The sequence below is a fragment of the Catharus ustulatus genome, chromosome 6 (genome assembly GCF_009819885.2).
Source record: "Catharus ustulatus isolate bCatUst1 chromosome 6, bCatUst1.pri.v2, whole genome shotgun sequence".
In the NCBI taxonomy this organism is placed as follows: Eukaryota; Metazoa; Chordata; class Aves; order Passeriformes; family Turdidae; genus Catharus; species Catharus ustulatus.
The window spans coordinates 10,512,294-10,530,391 of record NC_046226.1 but is presented as its reverse complement, the minus strand read 5'-3'; the positions used below and the strand labels follow the sequence as shown (position 1 = coordinate 10,530,391).

The following is an 18,098-nucleotide window of genomic DNA, read 5'->3' as shown; positions in this document are numbered from 1 at the left end:
AGGAGCAGCGCGGCCATCTTGCCTCGTCCGGGAGCGGCGGCGGCGGTGGTGGCGGCGGGGCGGGCGGGGGGCAGGCAGGGAGGGAGCGGCGAGCGGGCGGGCACCCACCGAGCGTCCGCAGCCCGCGGGGCGCCGGCCTTCTCAGAGCCTGGGGCGGGCCGCGATGCGAGCGGCGGCGCGGTGAAGCGGGGCCGCGGCGGGGGAAGGAGAGGGCAGCCCCCCGGGCGGCGGGCCTGCGCTAGCCGTGCCCCGGCGGCAGCGGAGAGAAGCCGGGCTGCGCGGCGCCCCGCTGCCGCCTCCTCCCGCCCGCCCTGCGCTCACCCCCTCCCCTGCGGAGCCGCTCCCTCGCCGCCTCCCTTTTCCCGGCTCCATCCCTTCCCTCGGCTCCATCCCCTCCCCGCTGGATGAGGCGGCCCCCTCCCCGCTGCTGACCCCTGCGGACCCCGGCTGTAGGATGAGCCCAAAGGACTCGGAGGGGGCGAGGCCGCTCCGCTCCCCGAGGAGGATCTAGTGGGGGGGCACCGACGCGACGCCGCCCCCCGCCAGGCACCTCGTCCTTCATGGTGGCTCCCTGCGACCACCATCTCGGAGCAGACGCGCAGCCCGGGGCCCGTGTGTGTGTCTGTGCGCGCCGCCGCCGCGGCCGCCCGAGTGAGGGAAAATGTCCACTCGGACTCCATTGCCCACGGTGAACGAGCGCGACACCGAGAACGTGAGTACCGCGGCCGCGGGGGACCCGCACCGCGCCCGGCCCCGCCGGGGGCATCGCCCCGCGGGGCGCTGTCAGCAGCCGCCCGCTGCCTGTGCGCTGCCCAAATTGCCGATTTATTCTGAATTGATTATTTTTTTAACCTCTCCACAGCACGGTTCGCCGGCTCCGTGGCGTTTGCGGGCATCCCTCGCAAAGCCAGTGTCCCTTCTTTAATTCCCCCTGTGTACTGTCTGAGTGTCGCAGGGGGGCGAGGATCGGGTCGGTTATGTCGGTAATGGGGATCCGCGGTGGGGGTCGGCTGCCTTCTCCCGATATGCAAACTTACTGCTGAAGCACCCGAATAAACCTCTGGTAAACAGATGGGAATAATTCATCTTGGCTAGGGGTGGGCTAGGTGACCTAGATAATAGGCCTGTTCCCTGCTTAATTTGCAGGGTTCTCGATGGTAATGACGCTGTTAGGCTAGTCACCTGTTCAGATGACATTAGAAGGGTTTCTTTATTGGAATTACCCTTCGCGCAAGGGAGCCTCTTCCCTTCACACCAAATATCCCTTCCCCCCCCCGCCCCTTTTTTTTTGTTCCCTACCTTGACAAAGCCAAGGTTTAGGAATTGGCACTTTATTTACAAGATTAAGTCAGACGCAAAGGTCGTATGCTAAAGGAGGAAAGAACAAAAAAATAAGTAGTTCTACCACATGAGCTTATAGCAACACACGAAGCTCGGTAGGAGACTCCCTTTCTGCAGATAGAAACTGTTTCTCTTAAGTTAAAACTTCCTTGATCCTGGTGTATCCTGTCTAACCATTTTTCTGCATAGGCTTTGACATGTCCCTAAATGATAAACAGAAGGGAGTTGTCGTTCACTGTAGTCTAAAATCGGTTGATTGGTGAACTTTGTATTCAGCTTTTTGTAAAGGCTATCTGATATTCTTTACAAGATAGACGCTAAGCTTGATGGAGGAGGCTTTTTTAAAATTTTATTTTCAAGGGCTTCTTATGTTTTGGACTTGCATAAAAGGTGGAAGCTTTGGTTAAAGATCAGGAAAAACTGTTGGATTGTTCCAGACCATAAATAGTCCGAGAAAAGTGATGGTAGCCCCATTGTTTAAAACAAGACCAGACAAAGCGTTAGAGAACATGCTGCATGGAACAATTACTGCATTACTAGGGATTTAGATTTTATTGACATAATAGGCACTTCTAACTTCTGTGATCTTTATTTGTTTTAGCACTACATGCAACCTGCAGGCTAAGGGCTGTATTGAGCAAAAAGCCAACTAAGCATATTTGGTTGTAAAATCTCAATGAGCTTCCTGTCTTGTGGAAGAAAATAATTAAAATATTAGGCGGCCCTTCCTATGCCATGGGGAGAGTTGAAGTTGAAACATACTCTACAAAACACTGCAGAGTTTATTTGGATGATTGTTTTAGTCTATGCCAAACCTGACTGGGGTTTTCAATCTCCATGTGAATCTATGGAGGCCACATAGTAAACCATTTTAGAAAGTGTCTAGATCAGATTCCCCAATTAATTCAAACTCTACTATGGATAACTTAACAGTGGAAAGACTTAATATGTCCTCGAGGAGACATAATTATTCACAAGCTGTGTGTTCTAGCACTTGAAGTTAGATTTTTACATGTCTTCCACTTAAGGCACCTTGTTCTCACTTGAAAATATTGGTCTAACACTTCTGTTTAGTTATCTTCATAATTTGACGTATGTGGATTGTCTTGCTTGCTGATGAATTGCCTTAGGTTTAGAATAAGGCATATTTTTCAGTTGCTGTATTCTGTGCTGATGTCCACAGAAATACCTGTAGGTAGTGGTATTGACAGCGGGTGATTAATCCAAGTACTCGCCCCATCCAGTGAGCCAAGCATCCCCTCTCAGTACAATACCATATTTCTCAGGAAGCTCTCTGATGTTTTGGCCATCAGCTATCTAGAAATTTACCAAACTCTATTCTGTTACACCTTGCTTAAAAACTAAATTTAAATCTGACATTTAGTCTGTCGGAGTTACCCCTACAGCTGTGAATGCCAGGTCTCTTTTTTAATATCAAATGCAATAATTTTGATACTTCAGCTAACTGTTCTTCTAATCCAAATCTGGGTGTGTTGTGCTGGCAGGTAAATTGAGCCTTGATTCATTCTCTTTCACATAAGAGAAGTCTAATTAGTTAATATTCAGAGGACTCTTTGAAGAGGCTTAGGAGGTGCCAAGGTATTCAGCTAGCCTTTGGGCCATGGTTGTGGACCCTATTAATGCCTTCTCTCTGCTTGGAAGGTTACCACTGCTGACAAAGGCTTGGCTGGTGTTGAATCTGGTTGAAGTGTGCTGATCATAGCTTATCCATGCCTATACTTGCAGCTTTGAAAATGAAGTTAGCCTCCAGAATGACAGTGAGTGTAAATTATCATTGTCTGTGCTTGCAGTTAACCGTGTTCAGTGGTTGGCAGGTTCTGTTGAATAAAAAAGTATAATTGCCAGTACTTGATTTTAAATTTTTTTTTTCCTAAGGCTTCTTATCAAGACATGCTAAAGTGGAAATACTGTCACAGTGACTTTCCCCAAAAGCTTCTCAGAGCTACCAAGCCTTTAGTGCCTTTGAGGTGAAAGAATTTGGCTCCTAGTCACCTGGTTTTGAGAGGAAAGGCATCCCAGATGATCTGTGATCATAGGAACTTCACACTTGGACAGTTGGAAGCTGGCTGTAGGCCTGCGATGAGCTGGCTCCTCACTGCACAGACAGAGCAGCTCCTCTCTGGCCATGGCTTGTGCAGCAGTGGCTGCCAGCTGCTTAGGGGACAGAAGTGCAGGACGGGGTCAGATCTTCTCTGTCTTTTTCAAAAATATGTCCTGCATGTGAGAAAGAAAGCAACAGAGGCAGCAGATACCTCCTTCATGCAAATCTGGGAGACAGGATAGACACAGAAGAAGGACTTTAGATGACAGAAGAATGAATAAACCTGTTTTACTAGTGATGAGACAGAGGGGAGAGAAGATGGAGGAGAATAGAGTATGGAAGCACAGAGGGAAAGCAAGATAGAAGCGGGGAAACAAAAGATGAGAGAAGTCACAGAGGAATGTGCATATGGCAGGATGGAGGACAACCAGTGACAAAGAAATAGGAGCAGAAAGAGCAAGATTGTGAGGAGTAGGACAACTATTCATTAAAAAATACTCAAAGAGTGGGATGATGATAGCAAACTATAGATAGAAACAAGGAAATACAGGTGGTATGGAGGTTGGAAGATTACTTTTTTTAACAGCATGAAATAAAAAAGAAAAATGTTGGATTAAAGAGTTTAATTAAAACCTCCGTGTTCATTGCACAGCTGTGGGGTTTTTTGGGGGGAAAAAAGGGCATCTGTTTTGAATGTGTTGTTTCTGCAGGCCAACCTGAATTAAAAATTTAAGTAATTTGAGGAAAAGCAAGACTAAAATATGCTCTTATCTCCATGACTGTGCCTAATGTGAAAAATTTGCTATTGAAAAATGCCAGCGTGATGGCAACTGTGCTTGCACAAAAGAATCCTGTGCAGTGAAAGTACCACCATTTTTTTTTTATTTAAAAAGATTTAGTAAAGGCAGGGTTAGGTACAAAAATGTATTTTAAGATACTGGGAAAGTTACTGCAGTATGTCTTGGTTTATTACCATTTAACTATGAAATGCATTAGAACATTTGCAGACAATATGCAAGCTTGCATTGTTCTATATATTATTTATCAGTCTTCTCCTATTACAGATAGATCTGTAATTGAAATGCTTTCCTCCACAGTATGAAATCCTGTGGGCTTTTGTAAAGAAGGGACTGATGAGGGAAGCGTTCCTGTGGCCAACAGTTCTGACAGATTTTCTTCTACAGGACCATCTACATATTCCATATTTTTCACCAGTTGTAATAAATGTTCTGGTTTTAATTCAATTGGGTTAAGGTGGCAAAATAACTAGAAATAAAAAATATTTTAGGGATTCACCTGGGATGTATTTTTTAGTGCCAAAATTCCACAGAGCAGAAAAAAATGCTGATGCCTGATAGGCCTGGTACTGTGTACTCAGAAAATACCTGGTGAGGCTGCATGACATTGCGAGTTACCAGCTGCTAGTATTTTCACATTTTTACAGTGAGACATTTAATTCTTAGCTGTGCTGGACAGCCTGTGCTGTGGTGTTTAATCAGTTGGTTTCAGTCGGCTCACACTGATGGGAGGCTGCTGGGGGCATCAGCCTCGGGTGCCTCTTCCCACCCGCGGTTTGTGCCAGCGCTAATTATCGTGGGGCTGTGTGACGAGTCTGGTCAGCTCTGATCTGACTGGTATAAAACCTTAAGAAAAGTGGAGTTATCCCCATTCTGTGGCAGCAGACACAATGTCCAGTTCAGGTGGGGAAGGTTAGAAATGCTGCCTAGTGTTTTTGTTTTGGTTTGAATTAAGCCAGTTGTAGCACAGCACCCTAGGGCTAGGGCAATGAGTTGTGCCACAGCTGCAAACAGAGATACATACTTACAGCAATGTAATTTGTCATGTTTTGTTCCTGGAAATAAACTTTTTCTCCCCTTTTGTACATTATTTCAGTAACTTAGAAAAACTAGGTTGCAGGACCTTACTCCAGACAATGTTACATAGTTAGACAAATTTATTAGCACCACCAAATGTGACTTATGTTGCAGGCTTAGAAGTGGTAGTCTGAAAAACAGAGCACAACAAAAAAAGAGAGGAAATACAGTATTTAGTACACTGAACTTTATAGACTTCTTCCTAGCTTTTGTTACCCACTCACCTGGTGTCCTTACCTGCTCGATTCTCCATTTTAGTTCTAGCCAAAAGATATATTCATGTTGATGTAAGCGGGCAGTTCCTGTTGACAACATGTCTCAGGTGACTCAAGTCAAAGGAATTCAAAGAGTGGAGGCATTTGTCTCTCCTGATCTCCATTTCATATGATATATAAGTAGCATGTGTCTGCAACTTCCTTTTCTCCTCAGTCAAGTAATGCTGCCTCATGGGTGTCAGCCAGATCAAAAATGGAGGTCACTTTTTTTTTTAGGCTCATGGCATATCAAGGTTGGCTCTGCTTAGCGTGGAGATCATCTGCCACTACAATTCTTTAGAACATATGATAAATAGGTGCATACTGCTCTTAAAATAAAAACCTGAAAGATACTGAGTACACCTGTGATTAGGATGAAACCCTTGGGTTAAGAGGAATTCTTGCCCCATAAAGCAGAAAGTTACTGAGCTCAATATGTATATACATACGTGTAAACAGAAATTGACTTTCAAATAAAATTTGTTCCTGCAGGGTTAAAGCCTAAGCAGAGTTTTCTATCTGTAAGCTCCATGTGGTTTTTGAAAACCAACTGTGAGGTGGTTGGGTTTTTTTCTTTTTTGTTTAGCATGTAATTACTGACAGTGATGATTCTGGAAACAACTTAGTTGGCAGTATTGTTGATGAAGAATAGAATATGGTTGGCTCTTTAGCTATTATTCCCCAGGCTGATGTCAATAAATATCCATTTTAATCAGCAGTAAAGGAACTTTGGCTGGAAAGATATGATGAATGTCAGATCTTGATAATGTGAAGCAACAAAAGAGCTTTTAAAGAGCTTTTCTAACCGGCACCAGACTTATCTTTTTGATTATATAAGCAGGATTTCTTCACTGTTGTGTTGTTCAGTGCTAATCATGGAATTACAGATTCACTCTCTTTCATATGCTGTATAGACCATGAACCAAATACTGCCAAACTCGTTGCAGAGGCTGTAGTGGTTTTACATGGGAGCACTCTTAGCCAGATCCTGCATGTCTGTGGCGGGAGCATCCTTCCTTTGCTGAGGACTGTTAGTGCTTTGCTGTCAGCACTCCAGAATTAGGAGTGTGTGAGTGTTGCTCTGGGTAGCAGCGTTCCCTCTGCCTGGTGAAAGTGTCCTCTGTCCGTACTGTCCGCCTCCATCAAGCTGCCCAGTGTAGGGCATTGCATTGCTGTGCTCACTTTGAGCGCGATCTGCCGTGTCCTGAGTATTACTCCTGTTTTTTTTTCCTTTTATTCTGCCTTACTCACTGAGGTGTGGAGGAATTAGGAATGTGTGTCAGAGGTATAGCTTCCATGTGCTAAAGGCTGTTTACTCTTCAGGTTCCCCCTTTAATCCGATGGTTTCACAGATCTGACCTAATTAAAACAGCCACTTGTTTTCATGAATGTCATACCAATTACATGAATGAACACTATGGCAGTCTGAGAACTGCACAGTGAAATCTTCCTCTGGTGACAATGGAAGCATCCCAACTAGTGTTTTCCTTAACATCTGTATTATGTTTCTAGAGGGTCTGCTTGTCTCTCTTGATTAATTCTGACCCTTTCAGTTGTTCCACGTGATCACAGCATCCATAATGGTTGGACTGTAGCCCGTATCAGTGAATAAATCTGCCCTCATGGGTTGATAGCTTTGGTGCCACTTTAGGTGGACAGCATTTTTCTTCGTAGGACACCCTTTAAAATTTTGTGAGATGGAAGCTGTGACTGTTTACCCTTAAGATTGATTATGGAGCAAGCTGATCTAAAAACTTTTAATTATATGTGTTGGAACCAAATAATTGGTTATGCAAACATATGCATGCTGGGTCTGACAAAACCCACCTCACTCCATATCCTGATTTGTGCCTTGGTCTCTGGTGGGAGGGAAGTAAAATCAGGACAAGTACAGGGCATCTTCACCTGCTGCGTTCCTGTTTTATAATCTGGGAAAATAATACATGATGATTTAGGGAATCCCAGAGCAGTAACTGCTATATAAACAATTGTGATCGAGCGTTTGCTGTGACACCCTTTGGTGGCTGCCAGAAGCGTAAGTCTCTGTTTTGACTTTCCAGTAGAATTCCTTCGTCAGCAGTTGCAGGATGCCCTGCTGTGCTGTTTCAGGGATATCTGTGCTCAGTAAGATGCTACCTCTGTGCATATCCTTAGGGCTGCCTTTTTGCTCTTACACTGGGTAGTGCTCAACAGTCTGTGTGCTCTTAAAGATGTTAATGAGAATGAGAAATAAAATACACATTGTTAGGAAGGACTGCAGTGGCATTTTGTCTTTGCATGTTTGATTTAAAATATTTTTGAGATTAAAAAAAAAACCAACAACTGTGATATATTTCCTATTAAGTTTTTCTGTATATGGGAGTGTATATGAGAGTGCTAGTGGGAAGTGCACAGCCAGAAATTACCTTATATTTATATATTGTGTGCCCAGGTTAAGGTAATGAAGCAATTTAGTGTCTCAAATGTTCATGTCCTGGAATACTTACATTATTAGCATTATAAGGTATAGGCTTTAAGTACAGTTTTTCCTTATTACAATTAAAAATTTGGAATGAAATTAGTCTGTCGTGATTGTTACTGGTCTGACGGCTTTCCAAGAAATTCTATATCACTTTGTAGTATTTCATGCAGAGGTGAGGTAACAGCTAAGGTAATAAACATTCCAGGAGACTTCAGTAAGATTAAATTATTTTAGTTCATTTTTGTTGATGATAAACTAGTTCTCACTATTTAATTAAATAAATACTTTAAAAAAGTTGATGCCATTTGTCCCCCTCCCCTGTTTCAGAAAGAGTTTCCTATTTTCTGTAATTAAACATGGATTTTTGCAGGTCTTGGACATTCTGATTTCTTACTGGTTTTCACCACTTCAAATGGATATCAGATTCTGTTTCTTTCAGGTTTTTCCTCAGCTTTTGGCACCTTCTTAAGCACTTCAAGAACTTTGATGCTAGTCACCCACTGTCCTGTGTGTTTTTAATGCTCTGAATGTTAAGATACCTGAAACCATACAGATACTGGATAAAACTAACATCTACCAAAAAGATTTCAGTTGTTGACACCCTCATACTTCATTTGCTTTTTACTTTTTTTCCTTTTCTTTTTTCTTTCTCTTCATGCTAATCATTATCTGGCTATGAAAGGATGTCGGCTCATCATTGGGGGAAGGCTTTTGCGAAAAGGTGGGTTTTGTGTTGTGTTCCAAATATAGTTGGTCTTGAGTTCAGTCCCTCCCTTGCAGTAAGGTCTCTCACAAATGGAGATGCTTTACTTCATTTCCTTCTGGGTTGAGTAATAATAGGGTGGGGCTGAGGGGAGGAGGAGAATGTTTTGTTTTGGGGTTTTTTTAATGACAAAGGTTGTCCTGTTAGCTTGAAAAGTGGATGGTGCAAAAAAAAGAACAAACATTTAAAGTATTTAAAAGATTTTTTAAATGCAACTTGATGCATGCCAAGACACAGAAGAAAGCGTTTTATTGTCATGAGTGGATTTCAGGAGACTTTTCTTTTGGAAGAGGTGGGGACTAGCAAAACTGAAGTTGCACAAAGTACCCAATCTCTTTGCCTCAGTTTCCCTCTAGAGTGTAATAGTCTTGCTTTACATGAAGACAGATATTTTGGGAGCCACTCAAATGGTGAGTTCATTAGCAAGTGTTATTTTTACACAGAAAGCACCTCCAGGAACTACAACTCACCTACCATAATGTATGGAAACTTATAACAAACACATGCTGATTTTGAATCTTATGTTTTTAAGACAATCCCTGTATCTTATTGAAACCATATAAATGTGGACCTGGAAAAGAAACCTGAAATTGAACAGAGTTTTAGGGGGGTCAGTGTAGTGAGGGAGGCAAAATCTGCAGATTTGAGGGAAAAGACAAATGACCTGCATCTTGATTTGGAGAGCAGAGGATGCTGTTGCCATTTCTCTGGGCTGAGATTGGCACTGTTAATCTGTTTGCTGAGGAAACTACCCTGGAGAAGTACTTGAGCACAGCCAGATGCTATACAAGCCAATGCATGATTTGAGCTTTTATTGGACCACCTATATTTTGCTTCTTGCCTACACCATTTAACTTTCCATCTGCCTGGCACAGCTTCTTGAAAATGACTAGGTTGGGAGAAACACTTTCACTCAGTTTTGAGTTTATGCTCTTCATTTCCATATGCAAAAGAAAATCCATGTTGAAATGGACAATCTGTTTTCTGTGGTTTTTAGAAAGCTTGCTGTTTGTTCAGTATAATAATGTAACTGACAGAGGAAGGACTTGCTGATAGATTTATTTATGTAAAGTGGAATATAGTCCAAATTAGATATGGTTGCAAATGACTGGATTTCTTCAGAGTGAAACATGTCTTTGAGCAAATCAGTTGGAGAGAACTGAACTGCTAGGGAACACACAGCTTGATACTTTAAACCAACAGCTGAAAAAGGTCATATTCTTGAAAAGAAATAATCTAGGTTGTGGTGGAAATGCATACCTCCATACAAGGAGATTGTGTTCAGTTTATCAACCGTAGTCCAAATGAGCTCACAGCTTTTAATTCCACCCTTTAAATGCAAAGCTAGGAAGCATGAGAAAATTGTAGGACACAAGAAGTCATTTCTCAACAAGAGGTCAGTGAAACTCTCAAGACACATTAACCTTGGTGGTTTACTATGTGGAGTAGAGTTTGTTAGTGAAACAAAATCTTTTCTTTAACTGATGTGCTTATGTGAAGTAGGGTACGAGTTAGATCAATTTTGACTGACCTGTTCTGTGGCTTGGGAATACGTCATACCTGATGCCCACGTCTCAGCTGCTTCTTAGGCTGGCTCAGGACTAGCAGTGTTCTAGTTTGAGCACAAAGCAGCACAACTACTGTGTTTTCAGAGTCAGCTGGGTGGTTCAAAAGCTGTTGAATTCAAGTTGTTGAATCTGTCTGCTGGAGAGCCTAAGCTAACAAGCCCTGCTGGGAGGCAGTCTGGCTCCTGCTGAAGCCAGCTCGTGCCAAGTGCCCAGGTGTGGAAGGGCTGTAGTTCAAATAGTTTGATATACTTTTTCTGAGGAAAGTTATCAACTCAGTGAAGTGCAGTGTAAGTAGTACAGTTGTATTCCTGGGATGCTGTACTTGAACTGAAATGAACCTTCCTCTAATATATCCAAGAAATATCCTCATGGCCCTGTACAGAACATCCTGGTCTCTGATCACCAGGGCTAGCAGTGTAGGAGGATGTTAGCATCTAGCATCAGCAGTTGCTGCTTTTTTCTAGCTGGTCTGAATAATTTGACACTAAAAGGTACAAAAGGAGCTGACAGAGAAGTTTTCTGTATTGTGTGTTGCAAGGTTTGTTAGAAGTCAAAGTTTAGGGAAATATAGAGGATTGGCATTGTTGTGCCAGTATACACAGGGGTGGTGGCTAAGATGGCCTGAAAAATCAGCACTAGCCTGACATTAAGGACATGCAAAATACTGAAATTGTTAATATAGGATTTCGCTGTCTTAGTAGTTCCTTCAGTTGTTGAGTGCTCGTCCTTCCTCTCCTTGAGAATTACTGATTGATAAACGTTTTAGGTCTCAAGATATTATTGGGAGCACTGAATTATCAAGCCTTGAATTTTTACTGGATATTGTTACGGGTGTGCTGCTTATTCTTGTGCCAGTTATTAGTGGTTTGGAAAAAACGTGTACTCTTGCTCCTGAAAACTGCTAAAATTGCTAGACTATGAAATAGGGCAGGATGGGCCACTCATCAGGAACACTTGGTATTCTGCATGAAAGGAAATTTTGCATTTCACTTCAGCCAAATGTGATCATACATGTAAGGATCCAGGAATGAGAAACAGTAAATCAGGTTTGGGTGGTCAGGTACAGATGGTCTTCTGCAAAGAAGGTTAGTTCTGCCCCTGTGAAATCAGTGGAGTGTTGAACAGAAGACACAGCCTCTGTGTTAAGTCCTGCTGCACCTACTCTTGGTGTGGTAGGTCCACGTCTGCCATGAATGCCACAAAAAGATCTTGGAAAAATAGAGGAGGGTTCTCACCAGAAGTACGGGACATGTTTCCTTGTCTTCAGTCATTTGTACAGGAACCTGTTTAGGGAACTCAATATACATACCACTTACTAAAGTGAAAGGGTATTGTGATCAGAGAAATTAAGTACCTCTATGGGAAGTGCAAATCTTGTGGCAATGCAGTAGCCAGGCAGTAAGGAGAAGCTAAAGCCAGATTGATACTAAAACTTTGTGTGTTTTTTAAAATAGTAACTGTTGAAGCAATTTTCCAGGAGTTGCCATAGACTCCTATCAGTAGCATTTTTTAAATGAAATTAATGTGGTTTTAGAAATAATTCGATCACAGCTGTTGCACTCAAATTAACAAATCAAGGAACCTAAGATGTCAGAGTATATGGTCACAAGGTTACATCAGGCAAGTGAAACTTGCCAAGTGTCTTGCAAGCATGGATTTGTTCATTTGTGCCTGTACCATGGTTGTTAGCTCTTGAGGTATGATCTCATCCTCACAGTACAATGATTTTCAGACTGAATGTTGCTGTATGCCAGTTTCTTTATTGTCCCCAATGGGTTTCAGCAGGAGGAGTAGTAGTAGAAGAGCAAGATCTGGGGTTTCTGGGATGACTGTAAATTTAACGTGTCACCTTTGGTGGAGCTGGATATTTGCTCCACATTTGGAGGCCCTAAACATTTCTAACTAATACCTTAATTAGTGTGGTTGGTGTATGGACCTCAACCATAATTTAAGAATGTAAAAGGGCACCTACTCTTTCATAAACAGGCTGTCAGGAAATGAAAAAGTACTGTAATCTTAACCATGTGATCTAATGAGTAAAGACTGTTATAGATAATATATAACCATTCCTTTTTTGCAATTAGTAGCTGTTCAGGGAAATGAGAGTGAAAGGAACTTGAAAGATTGCAGTGTCTCATCTCTGTAACTGGCTATCAATAGTCAAGGTTTCAGTACATTAGATAAGATTTCTTCCCTTGTTCTCCAGGTCATCCTGGGTATTTTCAGTCATGTGGATCTGTAGGAGCACAAGTTTAGTACCACATGAGAGAAAAAAAACCCTTTTATTATTTTATTAATATAAGTTGTCCAATAAGGATAGTTTGGAAAATCTATATTCATGTTTCCTTTCCAAAGGCTTTCCTGCACTAGTTATGCACAGTAATGCAAATGGGAAATAATATCAGACACATCCATATTTTGTACCTGATCTGGCAGTCCATGCAAGTTACTTAAAAGTGCTCAGCTGTTGCTGCAGTGCAGGTGATGTTGCACTGTCTTTACCAGGCGATGAGGTGAACATGGTGTTGCAAACTGGGCACCACCTTATTGCCCCCGTCAGAACCAAGTTCAGCATGAACATGAAGTTTCAGTTGGATCCTTTGAAGGTTTCTTCAAAGGCATTGCTGATGTTTTTGAATGTTGCATGCTTCTCATCGTTGGTGTCTTTTGTCTTTATTCCTCAGCCTTACCCGTGTATGTTTTTGTTGCAGCACACGTCCCATGGAGACGCACGGCAGGAAGTTTCCTCTCGAACTGGGCGCTCTGGAGCTCGCTGCAGGAACTCCATAGCCTCCTGTGCCGATGAGCAGCCGCATATTGGAAATTACAGACTCCTTAAAACGATTGGAAAGGGCAATTTTGCAAAAGTGAAACTGGCAAGGCACATCCTAACTGGCAGAGAGGTAAAGTGGTATGGGTGTAAACAGCAGTGATTTGCTGTAGTTGTGAAGGTTCTCTTGGAATAGCATCATCTAAGTCAGTGAAGATACAGCACATTTTACTAGATATTGACACCGATGTAGAAAAAAGTAGAAATTGAAAACTATTTTTTTAGTAGCGATTACAAAACAATTTCTCTTGGAAATGGTTTCTTAAACTTGTATTTTTGACAGGTCTCTGTCCAACTGAATTATGTCAAAATTTGCTACTAATATTCTTGGATAAATCCTCCACTTTCAAAAAGCAGATCAATATACAGCAATTAAATAAGCTTGTTGCAAAGACTGTCTCTTAGTGTCTCTGTACTGCAGGGCTCTATTGGAGGCAAAGTCAGGCATGAGAACTAAATGTTATCTTAATTATGTTCCAAGGAGCCCAAATGCAGTGTTTTCTTGCCAAAGCAGTATATCTCCTAGGAATCCCAGGGTGGATCATCCCTGGGTGTCTACTGTGCTGGGTGGCTTTGGGAAGATGCTTCAGTTTGTTCAGTGATAGTCTGTGTGTCAGTGACAGTTTGCTCAATGTGTGTAGTATAGACAAGCTTTCTTCTTGGAGTTGAACTCAGCTCCATATTTAGTTTCTGCATGCCATTGCAATGTAATTAATCACTTGTACTTAGTGGTGGTTCTCATTTGGTAGCTATAGTCCTGTCTGCTTGTTACAATAAGGTGTGTCTTGGTGCTGTTTTATTAAAAGCAACTCTGAAGTACTGAAACAGGGAGAAGCACCTTGCTGACCTTTTCTTGCCAAACCTGTCTGATGAAGTAAATGTTTGCTGATACCAGCAAAGACTTCTACAGAAGCTGTGTCGCTGACTGCAGTGCTTTAAGGGAATTTCTCTTTTCTGAGCTAATATGGAGTTCAGTGGCAGAAACAGAGGGAAGAAGAGAGAGGACATTGTTTTGCCAGAGCTGTTGAGGTGGATTTTTTTTTTGACCGACAGTTCCCATTGTCTTCTGATGTTAAAGTTAGTTCTCATTTGTAGAGAAAGTTTTTGGTTAATTCCTTTCCAGTTAAGTTTCCTCCTCTTTTTACTGATACTAATAAGATGAGATATGCAAGTACTTGGTTAGTATTTCTTTGCTATTATTATAGGTATTGAACTTGGAGGTAGATATTGTCACAGTTTGTGAAAAGTGAAGTACATTTTCCATTACTTGCAGATAACTGTGTTGACCTCTGTTTCATTATTTTTGTTTGAAATTTCAACAAATGAAGGGGACAGTGTAACATTTTTGGCTAAATTTGGAAAGATTTGAGTACTGGGTTTCTTCCACTTTCATGGAATTGATGTAGTTCAATCAATTCAGAGCATAAATATTTTCTGGGTTGTGACCGCTGGAATTAATGTCATTCCTTAGAAGAGAACAATTAAGCTAACTTTATACAAGTATCTTCAAGATATTTAAAACTTTTTTTTTTCTTAAGAGGGAGGTGAGTAAAATTTTATCTTGCTAGATAAAATGTACAATTTATAATTTTAGATGTCTGTGACCAGAATTATTTCCAGTATTCTGGACAGCAATTTCCCCAATGTCATTACTTCACCCTTGCCCTTACAGAAGTATTTATCTGATCAATCTTAAGATTGTGCTAGCCTTTCTCATGGCTGTTAAATTGATGTGTTTGCTTGTGATCAGCAGCAGCACCAACCTTGTGTGTTACATCTCAGTTTCATTGCTAACTGATCTCCAAGGTTGTTTAAATTGGTTTTCCATTGTATTTGATGGTGCCTCTTAACTCCTGTAACAGACTTAATCATTACGGTTTGACATCCTGTGCCAAGGCTGCTGATACAGATATTAAACAAGATTGGTCCCAAAATCTTGTCCTTGAAAGACTCTTACTCATTTATTTCCAACCTAATATCTCTTTAGTCATCTTTTTTAGGGACAAAAACCACAACTCTGTGCACTTTTCAGCTATCTAGTTGAAAAATTTCCATGCAGCCTCCCAGATGAGGTTTTTCAGTAGTCCAGGTAGTCATATCTTGTGTGTTTCCGTAGGGTACATGAACTGTAGGAAAATATGTTGCATTTAAACCTTCTGTTCCCTTGGGTTTTCCCTACCAGTTTTGAGTTCAGGAATTTTATGATGAATAGGAATTTTATGATGAATTGGTAAAAAAAATTGTCTTCTCATTTCTAAACCCAGCTGTGCTGTTCTGTTCTTGGTAGATGCTAAGAACCTGTGCTGCAAAAGTGCTTTTTTTGCTTTCTCTTTTGAAAACCTGCTTCTTGTAAAAATTCCAGGGTCATATTCTCAACCTGGCCTCAGCCAGATGGCACTTAGCTTTCTGAATTTGTGATTTCCTGCTTTACACATTTGCTCCTGCTGCCTGTCCTTTGTTCCTGTTCTTTTTTCCATCTTATGTACCAAAACCTAAACTGAGTGCTTAGTTTTGGGAGTTACACTTAAGGGAATTTTCATCTCTGCTGTGTTCTTGCTGTATTTGTACCCCACTTATCTTTTCCTTGTTATCTGTGTCTCTGTTCTGAATGTCCTTTTAAACCATATCAGTTTTACTTTATGGCAATTCCTTCTTTATATCTCTGTGCTGAGGAGCTTCCAAATCCTAATGCAGATCAGGGCTTTTCTGTCGCTTCCTGGGAGGAGGATATGTTTGTTTAAGCATTCTTTCAGGGTAGTTGCTCATCTCCTTGCATCTGGAGACCTTCCCTGGGTATTTTCCTGTTGCTTGAGATGAAGATTTTATGTTTCCAGCTGGACTAAGTTCTAGGAATCTTTTTCATTTCCATTTTAGTGTGTCTGCAGGATGCATGATGAGAGCCCATATTCAAATTACAGAAAGGAAGAAATGTTTAGCTCTTCAGGAGATGATCAGTACATCAGCCTAACTCAAGGGGGTTGAATTGTCTTGCAAGGAGTGTGTGGCCAGAGGTCAGCTTCACTGCATTAGAGCAGGTGCTTGGACACACCATCCTTCTTGATCCTCTGCCTAGGAGAGTGTTATTTGTAGACTGTCTGCCCTTTTGAAATCACAAGTCTTCATTGTCAATCTGCTTTTCTTAATTCTTTGACTGCAATTCATGTATTTTCTGTTGTAGTTTTATCAAAGGATGTTTCCTCTGGCAAGTTTTCCGTACTTACCAAAATGAATCTGAAAGATAAAACTACTTTCTGCTGTTACTGATCTGGCTAAAATTATTATGGACCCTTCTGTTCATTAAAGATGTGTTCAGTTAATAGCCAGGAAGCTGGAGTTTCCCAGTGAGGCTGAATTCTTTCAGAATCCAAGTCTGACTCCAAGGAATCTATTGTCATCTTCTTTCTGTTCTTCTTTTGGAAAAACTGAAATTTAAGAGGGAGAAAACATTCTGAATAGTAGCAGTTTGGCCAATTTGCTCAGTGTCCCAACTTCTGGTTTCTTTAACTCCCTTATTCAAATCATGTAAGAAGAGTGTTTTAAGTTGTGTTATTCTGAATGGTGAAAGCAAACTCAATTTTAATTTTATTAACAATTTCACACAGTATATCATGGCAGTGGTGTAATAGTGTAGGTGGTCTTGCATTTTTCCAGCACTGGCCCTAGCTCACAGTATATGAAACTGTTCAAAATGCACTTTATGTGAAGACAGCAAAGTTTCTGCTTTGAAAGGCAATTTAATGTTTTATTAACTGTACTTAGAAAATTCTCCATTTAACTTTCTCAGACTTGTCAGAACTATTCTTGAGGGCAGGCTGCCTTTGCCTGTGATTTGGAGACCTTATCAAGGCACCTGAAGTTGTTCCCTGTTCTGATGATGGGGTCAAGCTCTCACAGTTCATGTTAACACATTGTACTCTCAGCATGCATGTGGATAGGAATTCTCTAAATTCATCCTGCCTTTAAGGCTATAATTAGTGCACTGAACAGGCCTGAGAGTCTCTCTTTTGGAAAACTGAGGTCTGTACACTCCCTGTATCTCCAGGGCTTAATTTGTTTGGCAGTGTCAGAGACCTTTCTGATCATCTGGTACCAAGTGCGCACTGAGGTGAGCTGGTTTTGCAGTAACATGGTACCTTAAGACTTGGTGTGTTGGAAAAGGTTTACATCTTTTAAAGATTGACCACAATGGTACAGCCAAGAGCACAAATGTAACCTTTTCTGAGTGGCATGCACTTACCAAGCTATGGGTAGTCTTGGGGCACCAGGTCACTTTCAAATAACATTATCTGCTGTTTACAAAGGCCGTGGTCACTGCGTCCAGTATGGAATTAAAAGAGATTGCAGGAAGCTAATAACTTTGAACTATTGTCACAAAGTTAACAACAAGCATAAAGGTAGAGATAAAAATCTTTCTGGGTTTGGTACACAGCTGCTAATATTAAAATACCTATTGCTTAATGTTTTTCTCTCTTGTTTGTATTTTTGAAGTGATTTCTCAAGGTTTTGCAATGGAATTTTGCCTCAGGAAATAATGATCCTTAATTTCAGTGGCTTGCCTTAGAAGAAAACACTCCCCAAAGTAAAAGCATTCTTAGATGGCTTCTCAATCATGTCTCATCGTATCTTGCATCTAGAAGAGCTCAAAATAAGTCTTGACTATCAGTTTCAGAAAAACACCATATCCATTATGTAATTCTGTGATGCACCCAAGCGTTGAACACTGTTCCCCTCTTACCCTCTCCATCGTGACAATCCCTCCCTGTGTTCTTGCACTTGAATGTAGGGATATAAATTGGCTTTGATGTAAGATATTCTGTATTCCATATGTTGCCAACCCCAAGTTAATGAGGTGACAAAGATAGCACAGAGTGATGCAGGGAAATGGGAGCTGTAGCATGGGAAGCAGCAACATCTACTGTTTGAGCTGAAAATTGGAGTTGAAAGC

General features: G+C 41.5%; 1 protein-coding gene across 17 annotated transcripts in view; it reads left to right on the top strand.

Moving 5' to 3' along the window:
• The first annotated feature begins 325 nt into the window (after nt 1-325).
• The window catches only part of MARK3 (microtubule affinity regulating kinase 3), a 61,917-nt gene continuing 44,144 nt past the window's right edge, over nt 326-18,098 (top strand). For 9 of the 17 annotated variants that reach the window (XM_033062672.2, XM_033062671.2, XM_033062669.2 and 6 more), the window contains exons 1-3: nt 327-712; nt 8,675-8,713; nt 13,035-13,226. In XM_033062672.2, the coding sequence (XP_032918563.1) occupies nt 662-712; nt 8,675-8,713; nt 13,035-13,226 (282 nt within the window). In that variant the 5' untranslated portion in view covers nt 327-661. Of the gene's footprint in view, nt 713-8,674; nt 8,714-13,034; nt 13,227-18,098 lie in introns of all 17 variants that reach the window. The other 8 variants (XM_033062674.2, XM_033062663.2, XM_033062660.2 and 5 more) reach the window with 4 other exon arrangements.